General features: G+C 41.9%; 1 protein-coding gene across 1 annotated transcript; it reads left to right on the top strand.

Annotated features, from left to right (window-relative positions):
- The first annotated feature begins 403 nt into the window (after window positions 1-403).
- LOC117988985 (ecdysone oxidase-like) lies at window positions 404-19,317 on the top strand. Its single transcript, XM_069503325.1, has 5 exons — window positions 404-628; window positions 5,745-5,872; window positions 15,499-15,591; window positions 16,331-16,461; window positions 16,836-19,317. The coding sequence occupies exons 1-5, from the start codon at window positions 612-614 to the stop codon at window positions 18,432-18,434; spliced, it is 1,968 nt and encodes a 655-aa protein (XP_069359426.1). The 5' UTR covers window positions 404-611; the 3' UTR covers window positions 18,435-19,317.
- The last annotated feature ends 8,302 nt before the right edge of the window (window positions 19,318-27,619 follow it).

Below are 27,619 nucleotides of genomic sequence, written 5' to 3'. Positions count from 1 at the left end.
AGCCACCAAGCTCTTTTTTTGTAATCCATTGAAGGTTTGCTACGGAATATTATTTTTGTATCGCTTAGTCAAGTAGCAATGTAGAACCAACCAATGTCAAATATATTATACTTATGTCTTAAACTTATCTAAGTGGGATTTCGAACTGCGAACGGTTGGTACGGATATTAAATTTTACAAACTACTTTCCTATCGTCAAGTAAATGTACCACTACCTGGTTCGGAGTGCGACAAGCCTTTGGTACCATTTTGAGACGCACAGACGGACGGACGGAGTGGACTGATTTGAATAATTAATGGTGCGTATTTGTATATTTTTTTCCGAGAATTGGCTGTGATTCTTGATGTTAATATAAGGATTAATTCAAGGTTTAACTTGAGTCGCGAGTCGAAGTTCGCGCCGCCACCACCTGGCACCTAGACCATCCTAATATGTAGTCTAGTATTTACTATAACTACCAAATATCGTAAAACTATCTGTTTAATATATGTTCGTAAAGTAAATCGAGATGTCCATGAAAGTTGTGAAAGTCATAATTTTTTTTGTGAAATAGGAAATATAAAATTTTGTGCATTACATTTTTGCATAACTTTTGTGTGGTTCCCGAGGCATGGAGGATAACAAAAGGTATAGTAGGTATACACTCGCTATCTTAATGAGTGCGGCCCGTTTCCAATCGGTAATAAATAGATAACAAACACACAAAAATAAAGTTTTTGTCTATTTTATTTCATTTTTCTATAGATTATACAAGCTGTGATAGCTTAGAAGTTAAAACATAATAATGTCTCCTATTTGGCAGGTGCAGCTTTCGATTCTAGGCACGCACCTCTAACTTTTCAAAGTTACGTGCGTTTTAATTAAAAAAAAATACTTCTTTTAACGGTGAAAAAAATTATTGTGAGGAAAGCTTCATGCCTGAGAGCTCTCCATCAAATTCCCAAAAGTGTGTGAAGTCTGCCGATCTGCACTTGGCTAGCGTAGTGGACTATGGTCTAAACACTTTTCATTCTGAGATTAGACCCACCATTAGTAGTGAGCCGGCGATGGATGGAATTTATGATGATGAAATGGATATAAAAACCGGGTAAACCTAAGTTTATTCCAACTTCCAACCTTACCCGTAACATATATAAAAGAAAAAGCTGACTGACTGATCTATCAACGCACAGCTCAAACTACTGGACTATCAGGCTGAAAGGCATGCATGTCAGTCAGTCATCCTTTTCTATATTTAGATGTAGATATTGAAATACCTACCTAAACTATTTTAACCATCTACCAAAAGGAGGAAGTTTTGAATTCGGCAGGTCATGTATTTGTGTTTGTCTGTAGGTCCCATCCCATCTAAAAAAGGAACCCCAAGGGTCACTTCGTTGTCTGTCTATTGTGTTTGTCAATAAAAGGGAATCAAAACGCGGGTACTTCCCGTTGATCATTCTAGATGAAAGGTAGGTAGAAAAAATCCGAAAACCATGCGTTTGTGGTTACCTCACACAAAAAATGTGTTCATGAACAAAATAATTCGTTTACTTAAATCACGTCATGTAGGCAGTGTTGCACATTAACGTGTTATATCACGTCATGTAGGCAGTGTTGCACATAAACGTGTTATATCTGTTATCTTGTACGATGGTACGGATCCATTCGTGTGGGAGTTCGACTCGCGCTTGACCGGTTTGTTTAAATATGATGCGTTGTCGGAATTGTATGCGTAGATTTCCGTGCGATGTCTTCCTTAGAATTTGTACCCTGGCCGAGTTTCCGTTCCGACTACCTCGTTGTGGTTATTGTGTTATATGTTCATACAAAAACTTATTGCCGGAATAAAACAATGCTATTACAATTAATATGAACTTATAATAATTGTAAGCATTGTATAATTCTTGGAAAAAAGTTTTTTAATGTTTCGCACTTAGTCCTTTGATCAGAGACCTTGTTAATGCTAGTTTTGGTCTCAAAAGGCGTCCGGCGCCCGGCGCCCTCGCGATGGTCTAGTGATAGGTATTTTTTTATTTAATTACTTTAGTGTGAGTGGCCCTGGTTTCAGCCACAAAATATTATATAAGTTATAAAAAATAATGACTTATTTTTATTATTATCAGTAGCTGATGCCCGCGACTTAGTCCGCTAGGATTTAGGTTTTTTAAAATCCTGTGGGAATTCTTTGATTTTCCGAGATAAAAAGTAGCATATGTCACTCTCCAGGTCTTTAACTATACTCATGCAAAAAAACGGGTAGGTACATACCACGATTAATTTAATGTTTGCATTTGTCGATATTTCAACATTTAGTTATTTAGGTAGGTACATTGAAATATTATAAACATTACCTACTCGTGAAAAATGATAAACCCCGTATTGAATTGCACTAAGAAATTTAAAAATTTTTTAATACAGTTGCTCAAAAAGTGGCGTATTGCAGGGACGTATAGCGTGCGGGATGTGGGCTATTACATACTCGTGCTTTTATTTACCTTTCCCGAACTCGTGCGTTCTCTTTCCCAACTGTTAAAATAATGTCTATTAAAAAGAAAAACCAACCATGAAGTTTTTACTAAAAAAAATCATAGAAGCTTTTATGATTCATGCAAATACGTATATTTCTAAAAAGAAGCTACTAATTTGTTTCAATATCAGATTATTAGTGATTTGATTGAATGAGTTTGGTTAGGTTTCATTTCATTTCATCTCATTAAATTTCATTTTCATTTCATATCAATAAGAAACTTCTACTGAAGACTGGGCATAGTTCCCTTTGCCTACCAGAATGGGAGAAGAAAAAAAAACTCTGCTTATATTCTACGGTTGGCGCCATTTTTCAGAAATTTTTTTTGCGAGTTTAGTTGTTTGTTGCACAAAATGAGTAATTTCGACCCTAGTTTTTTTAATTAACACCACCGGAACTCAGTATAATTGCTCAAAATGCTTCGGAGAACATTTTACCGGAAAAGTCAAAAAGTCGCTACATATCTACATACGACGAATTTATTGCGTGGAGAGAAGAGACAAAAGCAAATAGTTTTTCAGAAAATGTTAAGTTAGTTTGAGTTTATTGAGTTTTTATTATTTTATTAAATTGCTTCATTTTTTCGCAACTGTATTAAAATAGTTGTTCAGTACACGTGCGGAACCGGCATTGCAACTTGTTCCGACTGTCGGAACTCTTTGCAATGACAGCCTTTCCACACTTGTAATGAAATATACTATTTTTATAGGAATCAAAGCTGTTGCTTATGTTATGTATTTTACTTAGCTATTAGGTATAGTGATCGCGATCGATTTGCTGCTGCCCATTGAGGAGTTCCGTCTTCTATTTGCGAAACTGTTCATCCAATCTTCACCAAACTTGCATGGTACCAACCTGACAGTACAACCTTTGTAAAAATAAATTGTGAAAATCGGTTCAAATTTGACGGAGCTGTGGAGTATAAAATTGATGTTATCCTAAAATTGTCTCCAACGAAAAATTAACACTTATTACCAAATTGCTGACAACTAAATTATTGGGCAGGTAGGCCGTACCTACTCGTAGGTAAATTAATGAAAACTAAACGCGCACTTTATACTAAGTCAAAGTCAAAGTCAAGTCAAATGATTTATTCAAAATAGGTAATAAATTACTCTTATTGATTGTCTGGTATAGTGTTCGATTTGTAAGATATAGTGGTGATAATTATAACGCAAACTTAAAACTAAAGCTACGAGGGTTCCAAACGCGCCCAGGTCTGAGAAGAGCTCACAACAAACTCAGCCGGGTATTCTTTTTATTATCACCACTTTACAAAATTATTGAAACTTATTAGAACTATCACAAAGTCGTTAAGCAACTCATTCCCAAGCTTGCTTATCATTTAAATAATCCTTTACATTGTAATAGGATTTTTCAATTAGTTTACGTTTTATGAACACTTTGAACTTGTTGAGAGACATCTCCAATATGTCTTCTGGAAGCTTATTATAGAAACGTATGGAATTACGAGCAAATGAATTGCTAACTTTACTGAGCCTAGAGGCGGGCAATACAAGTTTATTTTTATTTCTAGTATTTATATTATGACAGTCACTTTTTTTTAAATTTATTTATGTTTTTATGTACGTACAGTAAATTTTCAAAAATATATTGATTATGCACTGTCATAATTTTAACTTCCCTAAATTTAGTTCTCAGCGACTCTCGTGGCCCCATACTATATATGGCTCGAACAGCCCTTTTCTGCAGCACAAAAATAGAATTAATATCAGCAGCATTACCCCATAATAATATACCATATGACATAATGCTGTGAAAGTAACTAAAATATACTAGTCTCGCGGTTTCTATGTCTGTCAACTGGCGAATCTTTTTTACCGCATATGCGGCAGAACTAAGTCTGTTCGATAAGTTATTTATATGAGAGCCCCATTGAAGTTTTGCATCTAACGTTATTCCAAGAAAAATAGCGGTATCCACTAAGTGATTGCCAGTTAGGTATTGAGGCTTTATTATTATGTTATTTACATTATCTAGATGTAATTTACATATTTTCCAAGTTACAACTGTGTATGACTACGATTTTAAGAATTTTTACTTTGTTTTACAAAGTTGGCATCTTGATTAATTGTTGACGGAATAGGCATGGAAGTGAATGTGCCGCGTGTTTGCAACACGCGCTACACTTGTCACTGACTGACTGACTCTGAACATTCCAATCTCAATGGTTTAGGAAAATTACTATGACTTTAATAAGATTAAAACGATTATGTTTATGCTGTTTAGGCACAGATAGGTACTACTATGACGTATAGCCATAAGCTAGGTAGGTACATATAAACCTGTGCGGTGTAGGTACCTAGAAACTTTTTTGGCTAGGTCGAAATTACCTTGTTCTAAGAATCTTTTTCTTGTTATTGTTCTTTGAATACTGTTTCCCATTATCATCATCATCATCATCATCACGATCAACCCATCGCCGGCTCACTACAGAGCACGGATCTCCTCTCAGAGTGATTTCACACGCCTTTGAAAACATTATGGAGACCTCTTAGGCAAGTGGTGATAATAAAAAGAATACCCGGCTGAGTTTGTTGTGGGCTCTTCTCAGACCTGGGCGCGTTTGGAACCCTCGTAGCTTTAGTTTTTAAGTACGTAATTAATTATCACCACTATATTATAATCTTACAAATTAACAATTTTGACCATCAGTAAGCGTAACATGTTACCTATTCTGAATAAAAAAGACCTTGACTGTGACATGCAGGTTTCCTCAGGATGTTTCCTCACGATGTTTTCCTTCACCGTTAAAGCGAAAAGTTAGAGGTACATTTTTAGCTATCGAACAAAACTAGTTTTGTGTCTGTAACACTGCTACATCATTAGAAATTGCTAAATAAATGCAAGTACTCTTGGTTAGTCGAAATGAAAATTAAAATGGCTGCCGTTTCCACAAAGTTGATTAAAAAAAATTGATTTGTCGATAAAATTGTTTGTATCGCTTACCCTTAACGGGTCCGACATCGGTAACCAGACACACTGTATAATATGAAAGGGAACAGACGCCAAACAAGAGCCCTTCCACAACTCTTGCGGTGCGAGGTGCGACCGACGGTGCGCGTCGCATCGCAAGACGACTACGCATCTCAGTGTAATTCCTATGCAAATTCGCACGATGCGTTGTCGTAGATCGTTACGATGCGACGTCGCACCGCAAGCTTGTGGGGGGTAGTTCCTGGCGTCGTTGGTGCTGACAAGTGTTGTTCGCAGGTGGTCGCAGAGGCGCGAGCAGTGGCTGGCGCCGTGGCGCGGCGCGCGTGCTCGCCTGCTGGCCTGCGGAGGCGGCGCCGAGGCACTCCAGAGGCGCGCCAGGGGACTGCTCGAGCTCCTTGCCCTCGGTATGTGCCGACTGCCGATACCCATTCCATACCGTAGCAGATGATGCAGCTTATGGCAGAGCGCACCTGCTGGAAGGTGTCTATTCACTCATTGTTTGAAGGTCTCAATATTACAGTTAGTGGGAAAAAACGCTTTTCGAAACGAGGAAGCGAATCGAGTTTATTTTATTTTATTCAGATACAAGTTAGCTCTTGACTGCAACTTCACCAGGTGGTAAGTGATGATGCAGTCTAAGATGGAAGCGGGCTAACCTGGAAGGGGTATGGCAGTTTTTATTAAACCCTTTTGGTTTCTACACGGTATCTTACCGGAACGCTAAATTGCTCGGCGGCACGGCTTTGCCGGTATGGTTGTGACTAACCATGGCCGAAGCCTCCCACCAGACCAGACCAGTTTAGAAATTAGAAAATTCCAAACGCCTGCTAGGAATCGAATTCAGGACCTCCCACCAATAAGACCACAGTGATTACCACTGCGCCAGGGAGGTCATAGAATTTCGACGATGTAGAACTAGGAGTGCAAACTCAAAAATGATGAAGGGGAACTAGGAATAGTTCCTTAGCATATTCTATGAAATTTATCTTGTAAAATACCGACAGACAGGCGAACTTAGGCCGATGTTCTACACTTTGGAGCTTAGAATAGACCTAACCTGACCTTCGAATAGTCGCTAACTGCTCAAACAAAATCTGTAATTAGATTCGCAAGCTATAATCCTCTAATCCAGTTGAATCTGTAGTGTGCTGCAACGTACAGTATGTCCTACTACATGTGCAGGAAAAGCAAGCAACATGCACCGCCACCAGCCAGACTCTTGCACGCGAGCGGAGCATCCTGAGGAGATGACGACTTTACAAGCAGAATAAAAAAAAATTGCAAATCGGTCTAGAAACCAGAAAAAAATCGATGTACCACAAATAAAAGAAAGTCGAATAAGAAACGGGTCGAATTGAGAACCATCTCCTATTTGGAAGTCGGTTAAAAAAGCAAAAGAAGGTTCGAGTACAACAATAAACATTTATAAAAATTTACTTTGAGACAAAACGGTACACTTTTATACAATAAAACGGATAGCTCTTACTTTCTTATTAAAATTCGAGTTTATATCTTTATGAAAAATTATGCAGATTAGAATGCCAACAAAATAAAAATACCTGAGTGGGTACTTAGCTAATTAATGAGCGACCCGTATTATTGTAATATTTGTAATACCTTTTCAAATTTAATATTTCCATCCCCGTGTGTTTCCCAGGAGGTACTATTACGCAGGAATCTCAATTTGGAAGGATCTTTGTTATTTTATAAAAATGTCTGTTTACCTCAAACAAACAAGTTTGAAATCTCTCCTTTCTGGTAATTTATTAGCCTTTGTGAGGCAAATTTATCTCCACCGTGTTTTTGCCATTTTTTGCCCAAACACGGCCAGGGACGGACACAGCTAAATATGTAAGGGGAAGGCATTTTCAGTGTACAATAATATAAATAAATAAATAAAATAAATAAACTTTTATTGCAAGCGTATCAACCCATAATATAAGTGGGTAGACTCAGATTATTATGTAAGATGATGTAACCTAAGATGGAAGAGACTCTTGTCTCTTCTTTTGAAGGTACTAATAATATCGAGGAAAATGGAGCTAGAAGGGCATAACATATGCTAGATGCTTCAATATCCAAACCGGTTGGTGGTATAGTATTGATAAAATATCATAAGAGCCATAAGTTTTACATGAAATAAACTTTTTGTGGTGGTGCCGCAGTTGCAACTATGTAGATGGCGCAATTCAATCGATAACGTTTCATGACCTAGTCCTGAACTAATGTACCGCCGACAGTACTCGCACTAACGGAGTTTTGTACAATCTGCACTATATCAAGAATTTTCAAGATACAACCGTCGCGTCGGCCCAGCTGGCGCTACCTAGTGACCAACCACTCGGCACAAAGCAACAAACCAACCGCTCGGTGGGAGATCTCCTTTTGGTACGGTCGAGCCTGCACATGCATCGCTGCCGTACAATACTTGTAAGACTTTGCAATTGTGTATTGTGGCGTCTCTATCTCCTGAGGATGCTTTGGTTTCGGACTGAAATGGACGTTAAATGTGTTCTAGAAGATTTTTAGCGTTCCGGTGCGATGCCACGTAGAAACCGACCAGCGGGCCAAACATGCGCCCCGCGAGAAAATTTTGTCTACGCATTATCTCGTGTTTCTTCATACAAATACGACGAGTAAATGCGTAGACAAAATTTTCTCGTGGTGCGCATGTTAGCCTAACAGGGGTATGGACTTTAATGAAAGTGCCATACCTCTCCCTTAGCCCGCTACCTTAGACTGCATCATGACTTAGCACCAGGTGAGATCGTATTCAACGCCGGTTTTTTTATTCCTATACAAGTTAGCCCAACTTGTATAGGAATAAAAAAAAACCCGGCCAAGTGCGAGTCAGGCTCGCGCAACGAGGGTTCCGTAGTACAGTGGTATTTTTTCGTCATTTTTCATGATAAATCAAAAACCATGATGCATAAAAATAAATAAAAATCTGATTTAGAGTGCACAGGTGAAGACCTTTCATATGATACCCCACTTGATATAGTTAACTTATTTCGAAAAATGAAAATACTATTTATTAGTTCATGACAACTTAATTTTTTTTGTGTGATGTAACCACAAATTCACGGTTTTCAGATTTTTCCCCGAATGTCAGCTATAAGAACTACCTACCTGCCAAATTTCATGATTCTAGGTCAACGGGAAGTAACCTGTAGGTTTCTTGACAGACAGACAGACAACAAAGTGATCCTATAAGGGTTTCGCTTTTCCTTTTGAGGTACGGAACCCTAAAAAACGTACAAGAGGGGGTGATATTTCCCAACCCCCCCTGGCTCCGCACACGCACACAATTATCTCGGCTCGGGTTTACTCACTTCGCAGATAAACGCAGTAATTTCGTGTACGTAGAATTGTGACCGTATTTACCAGAATCCTTCCGAACGTGAGACGAATGTATAATTTTTGTGGGTTTTGTAACCGACTTCAATTAATTAAAAGCTTTTTATTATAGTCCGTTTTTCCTTATCATGAAGAAAAGGTAAACAATAAGTAGCTTCTCTCTGAAATGCGTAACGGGCAGATAACAGGAGGGCGGTCGTGGTCTTACAAGAAAACCAGCCAAGTGCGAGTCGGACTCGCACACGGAGGGTTCTGTATCATCGTACGAAAACTAACACTTTTTAGGGCTCCGTACCTCAAAAGGAAAAACGGAACCCTTATTGGATTACTATGTTGTCTGTCTGTATGTCTGTCGGTCTGTCAAGAAACCTACAGGGTACTTCCCGTTGACCTAGAATCATAAAGTTTGGCAGGTAGGTAGATCTCATAGCCGACATTCGGGGAAAAATCTAAAAACCGTGAATTTGTGGTTACATCACACAAAGAAATTAAGTTGTCATGAACTAATAATTAGTATTTTCAATTTTCGAAATAAGTTAACTATATCAAGTGGGGTATCATATGAAAGGGCTTTATTTGTATCTACATTCTAAAACCGATTTTTATTTATTTTTAGGCATTATAGTTTTTGATTTATCTTGCAAAATGTCGACGACTACGATTGTAGTACGGCACTCTCAGTGCGCGAGTCTGACTCGTACTTAGCCGGTTTTTTTGTGATGTAATCACAAATTCACGGTAAGTAAGTATTTACCTATTCAGATTTTTCCCTTTACTTGTGCTATAACACTAACCTATCTGCTTTTCATGATTCTAGCTCTACGGGAAGTACTCCATAGGTTTCTCGACAGACACGACAGACAGACAGACAACGATGTGATCCTACTTTTATAAGAAAAAGACACCCTTATGGGTTTCTTTTTCTTTTGAGGTGCGAAACCCTAAAAAGAAAATACAGAAAACAAATAGCGCTGTAAAAGCTTCGTACAAGAGTAATTAGTGGCTAGAGGTCATGTTAATTTGTGCTGTGAGCTACGTGACGTCACTGGGGGCTGGGGGGTCTCTGTGGCGGTTTGTTGGTGTACCTACACTGTACCCTGTACCCTGTAGAGTGACGATACGATCAGAAAAGCGACTTCGCTTCTCTCTCTCAGACGTCGTATCATTGCTGATGGTCGAGACCTCTTCCGCTAATCCCATCATTTCCAGTAATCTAGGGTGCTATACGAGTATACTATAAAAGAAGAAACTGACTGACATTTCAACGTCAAGCTGGAGATTGACTTGTACCGTTTGTTTGGCTCAAGTGTCCTCATGTTTACTGTGCACCCGGAACTTGCACTGGTTTGTAATGTAACACTCAAAGGCAATTCGCGAAAAAACTGGCAGTCGAGTGGAGCGAATGATACATTACAAACTAACGTTACAAGGCAGTCTTTAAAAAAAAATGGCGACCAAACGAGCAGGTGAGTCAGCTGATGTTAAGTGATTGCCGCCGCCCATGAACATTTGCAGTACCAGAGGAACCGCCGATGCGTTGCCGGCCTTTCAGGAATTTGTTGGTCCGCCCCTTGAATAACCCCATGTTGTAATCTAGTTGGAACACCGCCGAAGGTCGTTGATTCTACAGTTTGCATGTGCGTGGAAAAAGGATCTGGCACAGCGGTCAACGGACGGTCGAAGTGCACCAGACACCCAGGTGGTGAGGTGGTGAGGGTGAAAAATGGAGTCTTAGTGCTACAAAATTTTTACGAGACACTTCACCGCGAAGGGCTGGCTTATTTTTTGCACAACGGATCAACCTGGCAGTCCAGCGCGGAAATGCTGCCAGTACTCTTGGCACCATTTCACGCGGGCATGATTTGTATAGTAAATAGATAAAGCTAGCTTAAAATTTTATTGTATAAACAAAGATATAGGTACCATAACAAAATAATTGGTCACCCTGGTAAACGAAGCGCCAACCATGCCGAGCACGTAAACTCTAACTCGCTGTTGTAGATAATACACCCCTCAGGGCAATGTCAAGTTACATTGCAGGGTAAAGTCAGAGTCACCTACTTGAGGTCATTGGCGGTCATGTAACAGATACGATAAGCAATAAAACTAGATAGGTACTTAGCATCTCTCTAGCACTTAGCAGCGCGGCGGTAGAGGTGCTTAGCATCTCTAGCGGGAGATTGTCTATGGAAGCAGGAATTACACTGATTTCTTCCGTCTATAATATGTAATGCTTAAAACGCACGTAACTCCGAAAAGTTAAACCCGGAATCAGATCCTCGACGTTCCGAATAGAAGTAGGATATCACTGCTGCTTTATGAAATACTAGAGGATGCCCGCGACTTCGTCCGCGTCGATTAAGGTTTTTAAAAATAACGTGGGAACTCTTTGATTTTCCAGGATAAAAAGTTTGAATTTCCGGCATGCAAGCTACCTCTGTACCAAATTTCATATAAATCGGTTAAATGGATGAGTCTTTACGAATCCCGTGGGAACTCCTTGATTTTCCGGGACAAAAAGTAGCCTTTGTCCTTCCCTGGGATGTAAGCTGACTCTGTACCAAATTTTATCAAAATCGGCTAAACTGGTGGGCCGTGAAAAGCTAGCAGACAGACAGACACACTTCGGCATTTATAATATTAGTATGGGTAGGTATAGATAATACTTACGTATACCTACTTATCAAGATTAAGTAAGTATAACACTTTGAATCGCGATTTCCAGAGGCAAAAAATCGTGTCAAGCCCAACGTGTCGAATAGAAATCGCTTACACAAAGGAATCACAGATTCCCAGTAATTAAGGAAACAGTCGGCGTGCGAGTGAATACCTTCCTACATCGCCTTACAGGGAACACCTGCGCCCCCTTTGTGATATCTGAGACTGAGAACCTCTCTCTGTGACGTCACATCGCTATTTTTGTACCTAAGATTGCCATGAAAAGAGGTTATTTAATTCGATTCAATTATTGGCGTTTCCCCTAACCCCGTCTGCGGCCCAGGTGGGAGCGGTGCGTCCTGCGGGTTACACTATCAATTATTGGCATAGGAGTTAGGACGTTTCCCCTAACCCCGTCTGTGGCCCAGGTGGGAGCGGTGCGTCCTGCGGGTTACACTATCAATTATTGGCATAGGAGTTAGGACGTTTCCCCTAACCCCGTCTGCGGCCCAGGTGGGAGCGGTGCGTCCTGCGGGTTACACTATCAATTATTGGCATAGGAGTTAGGACGTTTCCCCTAACCCCGTCTGCGGCCCAGGTGGGAGCGGTGCGTCCTGCGGGTTACACTATCAATTATTGGCATAGGAGTTAGGACGTTTCCCCTAACCCCGTCTGCGGCCCAGGTGGGAGCGGTGCGTCCTGCGGGTTACACTATCAATTATTGGCATAGGAGTTAGGACGTTTCCCCTAACCCCGTCTGCGGCCCAGGTGGGAGCGATGCGTCCTGCGGGTTACACTATCAATTATTGGCATAGGAGTTAGGACGTTTCCCCTAACCCCGTCTGCGGCCCAGGTGGGAGCGGTGCGTCCTGCGGGTTACACTATCAATACCGTATCGCGATTCTGGGTTCGCAACATTTCAAAAACATTACATTGCGATAATTGTCTATACCATAGGTCATAGGTCATTAGGTACAAGAGGTATCGACCATCAGAAATGATGCTATTTCCGCTAATCACATCATTTCCAGTTATCTAGGGTGCTATACGAGTATACTATAAAAGAAGAAACTGACTGGCATTTCAACGTAAAGCTTGAGATTGAACTAGTAGCGTGTGTTTGTAATGTATCATAATATTCGTGCTGTTGGCTCAAGTGTGCTCCAATTTTACTCTGCACCCGCGACCTGCAGCGACTTGTAATGTAGGTAGTCAAAGGGAATTCGCGAAAACCGACAGTCGAGTGGAGCACGCGGAATTATACAAACTAACGTTACATTTACAAGTCAGTCTTTGGTTTGAGTTACTTACAAGAACTCGACATATTACACCAAAATGTCACAAGTCAGTGTCCAGCTTAACATGCCTCGTGTACTAAATCAGTAAGTAATACTTAGGGCAACTTTTATGGGCATCAATGAGTAGGACGGAAGTTGCGAGAGGTGAGTTGCGGCTCATTCGCGCCATAAACATCCTACTTACCATTTGCTTGAGATATGCAGACAAGTCCACATGCCGACAATGTCATTTTAATTATTGCTCTTTTATACTAGCTGATGTCCGCAGCTTCGTCCGTGTGGATTTCATTTTTTATCTTCTGTATCTTATATTGTTTCTCTGTATGTATATATTTGTGTGTGCAATAAAGTATTTAAAAATAAATAAATGTGTTCATAAACAAATTATTAGTATTTTCAACTTTCAAAGTAAGATAATTATACCAAGTGGAGTATCACATGAAAGGGCTTTACCTGTGAATTCTACAACAAATTTTTATGCATAATGTCCGTGCAATCTGTGTATCATGCAAAATGTCAAAAAAAAAACCCGAGTACGGAATCCTCGGTGCGCGAGTCTGACTCGCACTTGGCCTGTTTTTCGTCTTAAGCCACCAAGTACCCTAAAAACGTTTGCAAAAACTAATAGGTACAGTTATTTGTGGTCTCGAAGCGATGACCAGCAGGTCAAGGTGTACGGCAGTCGGCAGTCGGCAGTCGGCAGTCGGCAGTCGGCAGTCGGCAGTCGGCAGTCGGCAGTCGGCAGTCGGCACCTGACGTGTGACTCGCACGCACCTCCTACGTAGGTACTGAACACGGTACAGTCCACAACAAGTGGCAAGGGGCACGTACCTAGGTACCTACTCTACAAGTAGGTCCCAACTGAGTTTATGGGTTTTTGGTGGAAATATTCCAACATAAAACCACATAAAACTATGTGAGTTGAGGTTTTGTTACGTCCATACTTATAATAAAACTGTAATTTGAAAAAAATCGAAAAATACATTATCTATACTTGTAATATAACTGGTTATCGATATAGACCCCAAAACATTTTTCTTGGAATTTTGTCTGTCTGTCTGTCTATCTGTCTGTCTGTCTGTATGTGCGCATATCACGCGAAACTACAGAACGGATGTAAACAATTGGTACAGTGGTAGCCGATACTCCGGGTTAACATATAGGGTAGTTTTTATCCCGAAAAAATTAGGGATTCTTCGGGGTAGGTACGGGATAACACAAATCATCTGTGATTGCACACAATATGTATCAGTTTTAAATTTTTGCAGACATGCAGGGTTCCTGCGATGGAGAGAGCTAGCTTGCAGTTTCTCTACGTGATCAAATCAGACATGAGGAGATCCGTAGGAGAACTAGAGTAACCGACATAGCTCAACGGGTTGCGAAGCTGAAGTGGCAATGGGCAGGGCACATAGTTCGTACAACCGATAGACGTTGGGGTCCCAAGATGCTAGAATGGCGACCTCGCACCGGAAGACGCAGTGTTGGAAGACCCCCACTAGGTGGACGGACGACATCAGACGAGTCGAAGGGAGCCGCTGGATGGCGGCGGCGCAAGACCGTGGCGTGTGGAAGTCCCTACAGGAGACCTATGTCCAGCAGTGGACGTCTATTGGTTGATGATGATGATGATGATGATGCAGGTTTCCTCACGATGGTTTTCCTTCACGGCATGTCCAGCATCGAACCCTCGATCCTCCGAATAGGAGACTGCCGTCTTAACTCTTAACCACTAGGCTATCGACGTGTAATAATTTTGATATTATGAAAAATATTCTAGACGAAGCGATCGCGATAGTTCTAGGCCAATTATAAAGGTATTGGAATATTTTCATAATTAATAAAGTTTCATCAATATAAAGCTCTAGTGTTGTAAAATTGCTCAATGAATATTTTTAAAACCTCGTTAGCGACAATCTGAGCATCTCAAGCGGAAAGTTGAGCGAAGTGTCGCTTTGTTGTCGCTTCATGAAGCACTTTGATTAAATGGTGAAATATGAGATTTGTTATAGCTTTCGACCTCTCTGGTGCAGAGGTGAGCGCTGTGCTCTAATACTACTTAGGAGTTTTTAGGGGTCTGTACGGAAAAACGGTTAAAAATCGCGTAAGAACTCTTTAATATTCCGGGATAAAAAGCCGTTTCCAAGTGCAGACTGACAGACTGACACTTTCGAATTTACAGTATCAGCCGGTTGTCCTCTTAGCAATTATGGCAGGCCTGTTATAGGATCACTTTGTTGTCTGTCTGTCTGTCAAGAAACCTATAGAGTACTTCCCGTTCACCTAGAATCATGAAATTTGGCAGGTACTCGTAGGTAGGTCTTCTAGCAGATATTATAAGGGGGAACATCGTGAAACCGTGAATTTGTGGTTACATCACTGAAAACAATTAAAACTTGTTTATGAACAAATAATTGGTATTTTCAACTTTCAAAGTAAGATAACTGTCGCAGATAAAATTTTTTAAAGCGGTTACTATTAAATGCGCCATCTGTTATGAAACAGTTGTACTGCTATGGAAACACTCGGTTCACAGAACACATCTACTTACCAAGTTTCAACAGTATAGCTCTTATAGTTCCGGAAAAAAGTGGCTGTGACATACGGACGGAAAGACAGACAGACAGACATACAGACATGACGAATCTATAAGGGTTCCGTTTTTTGCCATTCGGCTACGGAACCCTAAAAACTAACATGGTATTTTTGTATACCAGTGCTGACGGTCGCGGCGGCGGTGTGGGCGACGCACCGGGCCAGCAGTCTGCGAGACTTCGGTAGCGAGCACTTCTTCGGAGATTCTGTAACTGGTACGTCATCTACGACTATCTTATCGTCATCATCATTTCAGCCTGCGGACGCCCACACCCGATGTTTTACACCACTGCGTCACCGCTCGACAGAAATCTTCCTTTCCGGGGCTCTGAGATGAGAGTGGCTGATCAGAATGTGGGCACCCGTGTCGGATCAACCTAACCTAGTAGTACTCACCATGTGCACCATGGAAGTGCAGATTAATGATATTCAAAAGTCTATTCGGTTTCCACGCGAGCATCGTACCAGAACGCTAAATTGTTTGGCGGCAGGTTTCGGCCGGTAGGGTGGTAACTAATCACACTGAAAGGGATCCACTAACCTAGGCTGGAGATAATTTGCAGATAATATATTACGAAAATCCACGACCTCTCACTTATGAGCATACCGCTTACCACAGCGCCCGGAAATTGCCCAATGTTGGCCTAGTCGTACGACAATCCACCACCTCCCATAGCTCCCAACTCCCACCTCCAACGGGGTGACATGAACCAAAATACGGGAGGACACCCGTTCGCTACTTGCTTTTGGCGCGTATCCCGAAGCGCCTTCTTGACTCCCTCCAAGTTTTTCTCTCTCCAATTCCTTATCCCTATGTGTCGTTTCCCGCAGCCTGTCGTGATGCCTCCTGTTATCCAATTCCTCTCCTATTTTCTCCTCACAATCACGTCACGTCGCTCTTAGGTCAGTGCGGTGTAGATTGCAAGTCCTGAGCTGGATATGTTGGTGTTGCAGATGGCGAGGAGTTCGACTACATCGTGGTGGGCGCGGGCGCCGCGGGCAGCGCGGTGGCGGCGCGCCTGGCGCTCGCCGGCAGTCGCGTGCTGCTGCTGGAGGCGGGCGGAGACCCTGGCTTCATGAGCAAGGTACGCTGCTATACTCTTTACTCGTTTGTTCCCTCCGATCGGCAGGGGTAACCTTCCGACTCCGGGATGCTACTGACAATTTCTTGGCAGAAAACCCCAGTTACTTTATTGACCCGAGCCGGGACTTGAATTCGGGACCCCATGATCTGCAGACGGACTAGGTCGCCACTATATAAGTCAGCCAAAAAATTAAACTCATCACTGATATCTATCAACTAGCAGGAGCTCGGAAGAGGTGATTAAATGCTTCTCTGAAAATGATGATTTGGCATTTTGCAGAGCGGAGATCTTTGTAAGAACTATAATATAGGAATATTCAGAAAAGTATTTTTAACTTTAGAAAAAACATAGATGATCATTAATTGCAATTTCAGATGCCGGGCGTAGTGTTGGGCTTGACGGGGTCGTCCCTCGACTGGCAGTACGCCACCCGCTCCAACGGCAAGTCGTGCCTGTGCAGCGCGGGCGGCTCGTGCCGCTTCGCGCGCGGCCGCTGCGTGGGCGGCTCCACCAGCATCAACTTCATGATGTATACGCGCGGAAACACGAGGGACTACGACTACGACCTCCCGGGCTGGACCTGGGAACACATCGAGCCGTACTTCCTGAAATACGAAGGTCTCTACGACTCGCATCGCCTTCCCGCCTCCTCGGCTCGCCACCACAACACGTCCGGAGTGGTTCCCGTCGGGTTTTTCGGTGACTCCGCGAACCCGTGGCACGAGAGAATCATCGAAGGACTCCAGTCCCTCGACGTTCCGTACAATCCTGACGTGAACGCTCGCTCCCAAATCGGGGTATCCAAGGTGCTCGGTTACACGGTGGGAGGCGAACGAGTCAACATTGCCAAAGTCTATCTAGAACAAAAGAGAGTTAAAAAGAAATTAAAATTAGTGAAGAACACGAGATGCACCGGAGTCATTATCGATGAACACAACGTCGCGAGAGGAGTGACAGTTTTTCGGGAACCCAATGAAACTATGCATTTGTTCGCGAAACATGAAGTGGTGTTGAGTGCGGGCGCTGTCGTGACGCCTCAACTGTTGATGCTCTCCGGAGTGGGACCGACGGACCATTTGAAAGAATTCGGTATCCCCGTGAAAGCTGATCTGCCGGTCGGGGAAGGGATGTCGGACCACATTTTACCAGTTACCTACATCGAAGTCGACGATGAATACAAGTCGTCGTCCCAGCTGTCTACCCTCGGTGCGAAGGCGTTTCAAGCCGTGCAGTGGCTCGCCACCCGGCGCGGCCCCATGGCGTCCATCAGCGTCACCGACGTCACCGCGTTCATCAACACCGCGTGCTACAACTTGACGCAGCGCCGCCTGCTGCACGACCGGCCCGAGTGCGAGCTGCCGACCCTGCAGCTGATTCACGCTTACATGGACAAGGGTCTCGGAAGCTTCACTCGATCCGTAGCGCAGCACATATTCTCTCAATGTGACGAGGTTTTCGAGCAGGTGTTTTCCCTAAACGCAGAAAGGAGCCTCGTCGTAATATCTCCGATATTGCTTCAGCCTGAATCGCGAGGCTGGCTGCGGTTGGCGAGCTCCGACCCGCTGGTTCCTCCCGCCGTCACGCCCAACTACTTAGACGACGAGAGGGACGTTGAGGAGATGGTGCGGGCGTTAAAGTTTGTGGAGCACGTCGTCGAAACGCCGATCTATAAGAAGTATAACGCGTCGATCGTACGCGTTCGTTTTCCTGATTGCCCTGCTTTTCCGGAGGAGGGTTACTGGGCGTGCTACGCGCGGCACATGACTCAGTCCGTACATCATGCGGTGGGCACGGCGGCCCTGGGCAGAGTCGTCGACGAGCGGCTGAGAGTCATGGGCGTCAGGAACCTCCGAGTGGCCGACGCGTCGGTGCTGCCGCACGTGCCGCGCGGCAACACCGCTGCTGCTATCATCGCGATCGGAGAACGATTAGCAGACTTCCTACTAGAAGATCGAGATGTAATTCTCGAGTGACGGTAGATCTATCAGTGATGAAGATTATTCAGAAACGAGAAAACGAGGAATTTCGGTTTGGAGATTTCTGAAAGTGGACGTTAACGGATGACCTCGTAATCAATAATGGGAGCTATGAACTGTCGCCGGCAATGCAAAAGACTTTTCTTGACCGACTGACTGATTTATCAACGCACAACCTAAGCCGCTGAGGTTAGAAAATTCTGACTGACTGACGACGCACAGCTTGAACCGGTGGATCTAGAAGCATGGAATTTTACACAGGAGTTCTTTATGTGAGCACTATGAAAGGATTTTGATAAAATTATTTCCAAAAGGATCGATTCACACTGGCAGCGAATTGCAAAAATTCCAGAAAGCATAATCCTGCGAACTTTTAATCGCAATTTTTTCATAGGTGCTTTAATATTACGTGGTGGAGATTCTATGTAGCTATTAGTTAATTTAGTATTTATTAATTTTGTTTTGAATCGCGGCCAGTGTGAACCGACCCCGACGGTGTTAGATCACGCTCAACAGACGGAAACGTTTAAGTGCGGAAGAGCAAAGAAAGAAAGAACGGTATTAGATATGGGAAAATAAATCCCATCAGGCACACAGCCAGACCACATGACTAGATATGTCTAAGTCTATATCTACTCGTGTGGCCCGACTGAGAGCTAACAATAAATTATTATTTAATCTGAGCTTAAAAAGTCTCAAGAAGCATTGAATCTACGTAGTAATAATGTACCTACCTAGTTTTTAATCGAAAACCAAATTACCTTGTTGTTTAAAGGTTTCTATAGTACAATTTTAGGTATACTGTGTATATTATTTAACTATAGTAATAAGAACTATTTAAGTAACTCTTGACTCAATTGATGCATATTGCATTAAATTAATAAAATATGATTTCATTCACTTTGGCATTTTATTTATAACGGCAGAATATCTACAGAAATAGGAAGAACTAGCTGATGCAAGCGATTTCGTCCGCGTGGATTTAGGTTTTTAAAAATCTTGTGGGAACTCTTTGATTTTCCGGGATAATAAGTAGCCTATGTCACTATCCAGGTCTTTAACTATATTCATGCAAAACTATGGTGAAATGAAACATGAAATGGTCAAGAGTCTACTTTTTACTAAACTATTACACTAATCGCGATTGATTTGCTATTATAGGTACCCGTTGAGGAGTTCCCTCTATTTCCAAAACTGTTAATTAAATCTTCACCTTTAGTAGTACGGTGGCGGGTATAGACCCTGCACACCGCTCCCGTACACCGGGAATCGAACCCAGGACCTCCCACTTATAAGACAACAGCACTCACCACTGCGCCAGGGAGGCCGTCCGTTGTAGTGACGACGTGTCGTGTCGCTTCTCAAGTGTCGCGTGTCGCTCTAGCTGTGGGTGATGAGCCTTACATATTATTATGTATTTCAGCAAAGCCTTTTATTCCGTTTTGTTTTTATCTCCAAAAAATGTTTATTTAGAGAGGGTCCACTGTCCACGTCCTCAGCTACAAAGCTCCTAAATAAAACATGACCCTTTAATATGGACTATGGAGGCAACAGAATGTTTGCGAACCTAAGTTCATATTTCTTTTGTGGTGTCGTATATTACGTTTGTAGGGTCTTGGACTGTAGTAATAAAATGAGGCCGTGGTCCACTACGCTGGCTATGTGGGGATTAGCAGACTTCACACACCTTTGAATTTACACTACAGAAAATTTACACAACATTACAGAAAACTCTAATGCATGCAAGTTTCCTTATAGAAAACTCGTGCTCAGTAGTGGGACGGCGATAATGATTATGATGAAACGACACTTGGTCAGTTTTTAAGGTTCCGTACCTCAAAAGGAAAAAGAACCCTTACACTTATAGTATCACTTCGTTGTCTCAAATTTGTCCGTCTGTCTGTCGTATCTGTCAAGAAAAGTAAATCAAAACTTATAGGGTAGGTAGGTACTTCCCGTTGATCTAGAATCATGAAGTTAGGCAAGTAGGTTACTAGGTCTTATAGCACAAGTATAAAGGATTTAATCCGAAAACCGTGAATTTACTGTTACATCACAAAAAATAATTAAAAAGAGTTCAGGAACACATATTTAATTAAATCCCATGTAGATGGCGCTGTTCGCCATTAACTTGCAGTGTTGCACATAAACGTGTTATTTTATCCACGGACGGAACCCTTCGTGTGCGAGTCCGACTCCCACTTGACCGGTGTTTTATTTTAATCAATCAGAATAAGTATAGATGTTTGGTAGATAAACAAATGGCAATCAGGTAATTAACGACCTTTCTGTTTACAAAATGAAGATATAAAACGCTGCGCTCCGCAGTAATGAAATAATTGAATCTTCCCTCGCCCGGTACCTAGCTACATTGATCAGTCGGAGAGAGTAAACAAGCCAACGAGGAATTTAATCCTTTTACAGTTCATTAGAACTCCACCTGGCGCCTGGCGCCTGGCGCCTGGCGCCTGGTGGACGGTGGTACAAGCGCTGCACATTTCTGATTTATTTTCGCGGCAATGGACCTCGCGCACTACGTGGCCACGGCTACAGCCAGTTAGATACTGGGTGGGCTCCTAACTCCCAACGAGTCACACTCAATCATTTCTACTGGACAACATAATATTATAACATCTGATTGTAAAAAATGTTTCTGCAAATGAAGAATCTTGAGTCATGAATCGTGCCACAGTTGGGAATCGTTGGGAAGTCAACGAAAATGTTTCTGCAAATAAAGAATCTTGAGTCATGAATCGTGCCACAGTGGGGAATCGTTGGGAATGGGAAGTCAACGAATTTCCCATCACTGACACTGTTAATCTTGGTGTGACTCGATGGGAAGATTTATTCTTATTTAGTCACAATTACTGGTGCGTTCCCAACAAGTCAAACCGTTAATCTGGGTGGACTCGATGGGAAGATTTGGTCACATTTATTGGTGGGTTCCCAACGAATCACACTGTTAATCTGGGTGTGATTCGATGGGAAAATTTATTCTTATTTAGTCACAATTATTGGTGGGTTCCCAACGAGTCACACTCCTGGCTGGTCACTGCAGCAAAGTGCGCGATGCGGATTGGGTTGTGATACTCTATCATACTTTACATTATGATAAAAAGTAGCCTAACTATCCGGAACGCAAGCTACCTACATACCAAACATTTAAATCGGTTAAACAGATGGGCCTATAAGAATCCCGCGGGAACCCTTTGATTTTCCGGGATAAAAGAGTCTAGGTCATGTGACCGTGATGTAAGCTACTAGCTTACTTTTAACCATTAAATTGTTGGGCCGTGAAAAGCTAGCAAACACAGACAGACAGACAGACAGACACACTTTAGCATTCACCAATAATATTAATAAGCATAGGTACCTACTTAGATTATTATTATTTATTTTACCCTGTAGAATACCTACACACTTTACTGAACAAGTGTAATTTTTCCTCGTTTTTCAACGTTTTCGCGAAACTGATTGGATTAAAGTACCTATTAATCGTCGAGCACGTGAGTCGGCAGCCATTTTGTATCACTTCCAATATTCTGTGAGACGAGGCGCAGCTGCTCGCGGCCTTTTGTCACAATTGAACATTGAAATATTACATTGTAATAAAATAAATTGAATATAAGTAATAATAGGTATATGACATAAGTACCTTATAAGTGCGTATAGTAGGTAGGTAGATTTCGCCCACGAATAATTCGTGAACCAGGTGCACGTGAACCAGGTGCACGTGAACCAGTTGCACCGATTTTAATTGAAGATATGAGTCCGATTAGAGCCTTTCAATTTGCGAAAATAGAATCAGCTCAGTGAAATGTGATGTTCGCAAAAACGAGTTATATAGTAGGTATATATTATTAGGAATGATGTAGATCAATCGGTGAAAGGACTCTTCTGCATCGATCATTAGTTCCGGAGAATATCTTTTAGGTACATTCTAAACTTCTTTTTCATAAAAATAACGAGCAAACGAGCCAAAGGTCACAGGAACAGCAAACGTTATCAATAATCATAGAAATAGCTATGAAAAGCAAACAATATTGTTGTACAATATTTGTTGGTTTGTCCTTCAATCACGCCACAACGGAGCAACGATCGACGTCGAGTTAAAGACCTGCAAAGTGCATACGCTACTTTTTATCTCGGAAAATCAAAGATTTCCCACGGGATTCTTAAACCTAACTCCAGGCGATTTGTGATTGTCAGTCGTCACAATAATAAATGGCGTCGGTATAGCTGGGGGCTGGGGGCTGGGGGCTGGGGGCTGGTGGCTGGTGGATGTACTTCATGGTAGGTACTCCAATACGTGTCTCGCGGAGATTACGCGGAGGCGCCCTCGCGGAATTTTAATCCTGAAAGCTATCAACTCGAAGCGTTCTGAATTCACGATTATGTGAGGGGTATAACGTAGTACCTACCTACTAGCTTATGCTCGCGACTTCGTCCGCGTGGACTACACAAACTTAAAAACCCTATTTCACCCCCTTAGGGGTTGAATTTTTAAAAATCCTTTCTTAGCAGATGCCTACGTCATATTGCTATCTGCATGGCAAAAGTTCATTCCGATCCATCTAGTAGTTTGAGCAGTGCGCTGATAGATCAGTCAGTCAGTCAATCCTGTTATAAATTTAGATTACTCGTAGATCGGGTATAGTTAGTTCCAAAATTAATTAATAACATTGATCTTACCAAAAACGTTTCATGTACCTAATAGAAGAGCCTGTGAGGGTCGAACCTTTGTCTATCTATTATTATATAGGTATATATATATTTAAAGGAAAAGCTGACTGACTGACTGACTGATCTATCAACGCACAGCTCAAAGTACCTACTGGACAGAGCGGGCTGAAATTCGGCATGCAGATAGCTATTATGGCGTAGAGGTCCGCTAAGAAAGGATTTTTGAAAATTCAACCCCTGAAGGGGTAAATTAGGGGTTTGAAATTTGTGTAGTCCACGCGGATGAAGTTGCGAAAATAAGCTAGTATACGTCTATTTTATTTATAGACTAGCGCTTGGCTGCAATCACACCTGGTGGCAAGTGATGATGCAGCGTAAGATGGAGCGCGCTTGCCTTGAAGATGCCTATTCACTCTCGACTTGAAGGTACCCATATTATAATTATTGGAGGGGAAAACTGATGCTGGAAAGATGTTCCAAATCTTAGCGGTTCAGATTAGAAATGAGGAGGCAAATCGCTTCGTTCGTATCTCTATAAAAATAAATTAAAAAAAAGTCTATTAGTATTGAAATGAGCCGAATAAGTTTCTTTTTGGAAGACTGCAACAAAGTTCAACAGAGCTTTCCTGTTCTCCTGCACACTCTTCGTGCGCTCACATTGAAAGTCGAGCAAGCCACTTTGCAGTTTTGTTTGTAATGCTCGCGGAACGTGCTCGGAGCGGACGTCCGACGTCCGACGTCCGACGTCCGACGTCCGGTCCGCGGACACAATGGAGAGAATTACATGCGCTTTATTCTTTCTGTTGTAGTTCCGCTGTACAATTGTTTTCTAAAGTGTACTATTTATACATATGCCTGGTGAACAGAGTATTTTTATTTTTGAAGTGAAGCTTCTTAACGTACCGTTACACACACTTTCGCATTTATAATTTGGGTAGTATATGTCCGCCTCAGAGATGCTGTAATCCCGATATTAATTTTACAACAGCAGCTAGGTGTGAACAAAGCCTAGCCAACTTCTTAATGTCCTGCAGAGAACTGTCAACGTCTGGTAAGTGATGTAATCTAAAGAAGATTGCTCTTAATTGGCGCAGCCGGGCGGCGGCGGGATGCTGCGGCGCTAAAACTGTGGAGCAATTGTCTCCAATCGATTAGTAATAATAGAATCGAGGAGGGGGTGGGGGAGATAAGTAGGGCTGGCAAATTAAGGCGGGAGGGTTTTTATTGCTTAACTAGCTAATTCTCGCGGCTTTATCCTTTCCAGGACAAAAAGTAGCTTACCTGTATTAGCCCGCCCCAGCATGTAAGTTATCCCAAAGTTTCTCTATCGATTAAAAAAAATTACAAATTTAAAAATCGGTCCAGAAATCTTGGAGATTTCGGTGTAGGTACATAGGTAGAAAAACACAACTCCTCCTTTTTTGAAAGTCGGTTAAAAAAGTAGCCTATGTTACGTTACTCCTTGGTCAATCCTCTACTTGTCTGTCCCGTAAAAATAGGTTCAGCCGTTTCGAAGATTAGCCCGTTCAAACAGACAGACAGACAAAAATTTTATAAACGTGTGATTCAGTCATGGTACAGTTCAAATAACCATATGAGCTTCATATGAGGTAGTTATTTCGAAACTACAGACAGACACTTCAATTTAATTTATTAGTAGGAATAGATATAGATATTTTGAAGTTACCAGTAATTCTCGCTTGATGGTTTATTGTGAACAAAAGCATGCCTCCTTTCAGGCTCAGTGGGAACGAGAAGGTTTCAGTCCAGCAGTACTGTGTGTACGTTAACGTTTGTGGTACGTTCATCTGATGCCAACAATCTGCTAAACTATTAAATAGATTTTGATAATAGATCCTGGCAGGGTCGCCATGAGATATGTTGTGGCCGTATGGTAATAATTAAATGCGGCAACGGTGAAAGATGTTTATTGAGAGCCGGCTTATGATCTACAAAACTTATGGACTAACAATATCAATAAAGAAATCTTACATACTATTGTCTTAATCGTATTGCCTAACTACCTAACCCACATAATTTAGCATCACCTCTCTTTCAATCCGATGTGCAGGCAACCTACTTCGATATATTGAGGAGTTGCATTTTTATGTTACAGCTAATATGAACATGCTACGTTTAAACTGACAATTCGTACATATTACAGTATCATTGGTATGTTACGAAAGCACAGCGTAGGAAAATTCCCCACAAGTTGGACAGACGACCAATAGACGTCAAGTGCTGGACGTAGGATCCTCGTAGGGACTTTCACTCGCTGCGGTTTTACGCCGCCGCCATCCAGCAGTAGGGCGATTGTCTAAAACCTGCATCAATCATTATTACAATCTCAATTGTTCTGATTGGCTGAATTTGTGCGATCCTTGTTGCAACAATGCATTGTGGCCAATAGTGAGCGAGCTTTAACCAATCAGAGATGATTGCGATCGTGACATTGTAGCTGTCAAACAACCGCGGTAGGGCCGCTGCTTCCTGCGACTCGTCTGATGTCATCCGTCCACCTAGTGGGGGTCTTCCAACGCTGCGTCTTCCGGCGCCATTCCAGCACCTTGTTCCATAATGTAATAATGAATTATTCCAGTTTTATCAGCCCTGTATGGAAATGGTCGCTTCATGAATACTATCGGTTGAGCGGACTGCGAAGAGGCAATTAGGGTTCTAATCCATTTGAGAGTGTGCCTCCTGCCTCGTGCTTCGTTTGTTCCGTTTCTTTGCTTCGACTCAAGTGGCGCTGTTCCTTTTGTTCCAGCGATCTAGCAACCTACCTTTTTATATTGAATGAAAGAAAAGAGCAAGCTGGGTTATATGATATACCTGTCGGAGATACTCGCCAGTAATCGGGACGCAAACGTTGTCTAGTGGCGTTGATCGAGTCTACGCATTATGACACAATCTGGGTTACCATGGACACGTAAGAAAAACAATATGGTTTGAAGATGGTAAGAGAAACGATTTGTGTGCTTGTGTAGAATCGTATCCCGCGTTCCTATTAAGCCAACATAATAACCTGTAGATAAACGCCCAATAGAAGGAAATACGACGATCCTAGAGCTCTCTGCCGACATACCTATAACCATCGCCGTAAACAGAGTCAAAGCCATTTATTCAAAATAGGTACCTACCTTAGTACACTTTTTGATTGTCAATTCATCATGATCAACCCATCGCCGGCTCACTACAGAGCACGGGTCTCCTCTCAGAGTGAGAAGGGTTTTTGCCATAGTCTACCAAGCTGGCCAAATGCGGATCGGCAGACTTCACACACCTTTGATAACATTATAGACAACTCTCAGGCATGCAGGTTTCTTTTCCTTCACTGTTGAAACAATTGATGATACTTAGATACAATTTTTTTTAAATAAAATTTAACAATAAAACTTATTCTAGAACATAAAAATTACAAATCGAAAATATCATCTAAACCACCGCAATGATATTTTGTAATTTGATTGATTTGTAATTTTTATGTTCTAGAATAAGTTTGGTATTTTTGTTTTTTGTATCTTCCTATTAAATAAATAAAATAAATACACCTGGAAAAAAAAACAATAAAACTTAAAGTTAGCCTTATCTAATTACTATACAAATCATGCCCGCGTGTTGAATTACTCAAAATCTACATATTATCTTTAGAAAGTTAAAAGTGCGTGCCTGGGATGGAACCCTGGACTCTCCGAAAAGGAAGCCGACGTGTCAACCACAGGGCTATCACCGCAAATAGCTCGTTTTATCTCCCTAACATCCAGCAGCCCGACCTCCACAATGATATTATGTCGGCGTTAATGGTTGATTCCAGTCTCCATCCTTCATTTTCATATTTCCTTCATCTTCAAATCAATTTCAATTTGAAACGAATATTGGCTCGAAAGCCACTGAGTTTGCGGATTTATTTCGTGTACGCCATTTATCATTTATACTTAATGGGTATTTATTTTACATTATAATAAACCTGCGACTTTGTCCCCATGGTATTCCATGTGGACAAAGTCGCAGGTTTATTATTATTTGTATATTTACAAAATCCAAAGCCCTATTTTACCCCCTTGGGAGTTGAATCTTCAAAAATCCTTTCTAAGCAAATGTCTACGTCATAATAGCTATCTGCATGCCAGATTTCAGCCCGATCCGTCCAGTGGTTTGAGCTGTGCGTTGATAGATCAGTCAGTCAACTTTTCCTTTTGTATATTTAGACTTCAGGAAGTTTTTGCAAGTGGACACAACTTCGGTAGGTATATACTATATATATACCGGCCAGTCGACCGTTTTGTTGAAGTGAAGTTTGACCGCCATCATATATATCTGCGGGTCGCTGGCCGCAGAGATCAGTTTTTGATCTTAGCTTATCAATTAACTTTAACACAGCTTCGTACATCCCGAGATTACCTCTGTTGAATTATCCACGCTGCTAATGCCGGCGCGGGCGGGGAGATGTATAGCACGCTCCGAGGGATACCTCCGCTCATTAATGCTCGGGATTCAAT

The sequence above is a fragment of the Maniola hyperantus genome, chromosome 15, assembly GCF_902806685.2.
Source record: "Maniola hyperantus chromosome 15, iAphHyp1.2, whole genome shotgun sequence".
In the NCBI taxonomy this organism is placed as follows: Eukaryota; Metazoa; Arthropoda; class Insecta; order Lepidoptera; family Nymphalidae; genus Maniola; species Maniola hyperantus.
This window is presented reverse-complemented; position numbering and strand designations above follow the sequence as displayed.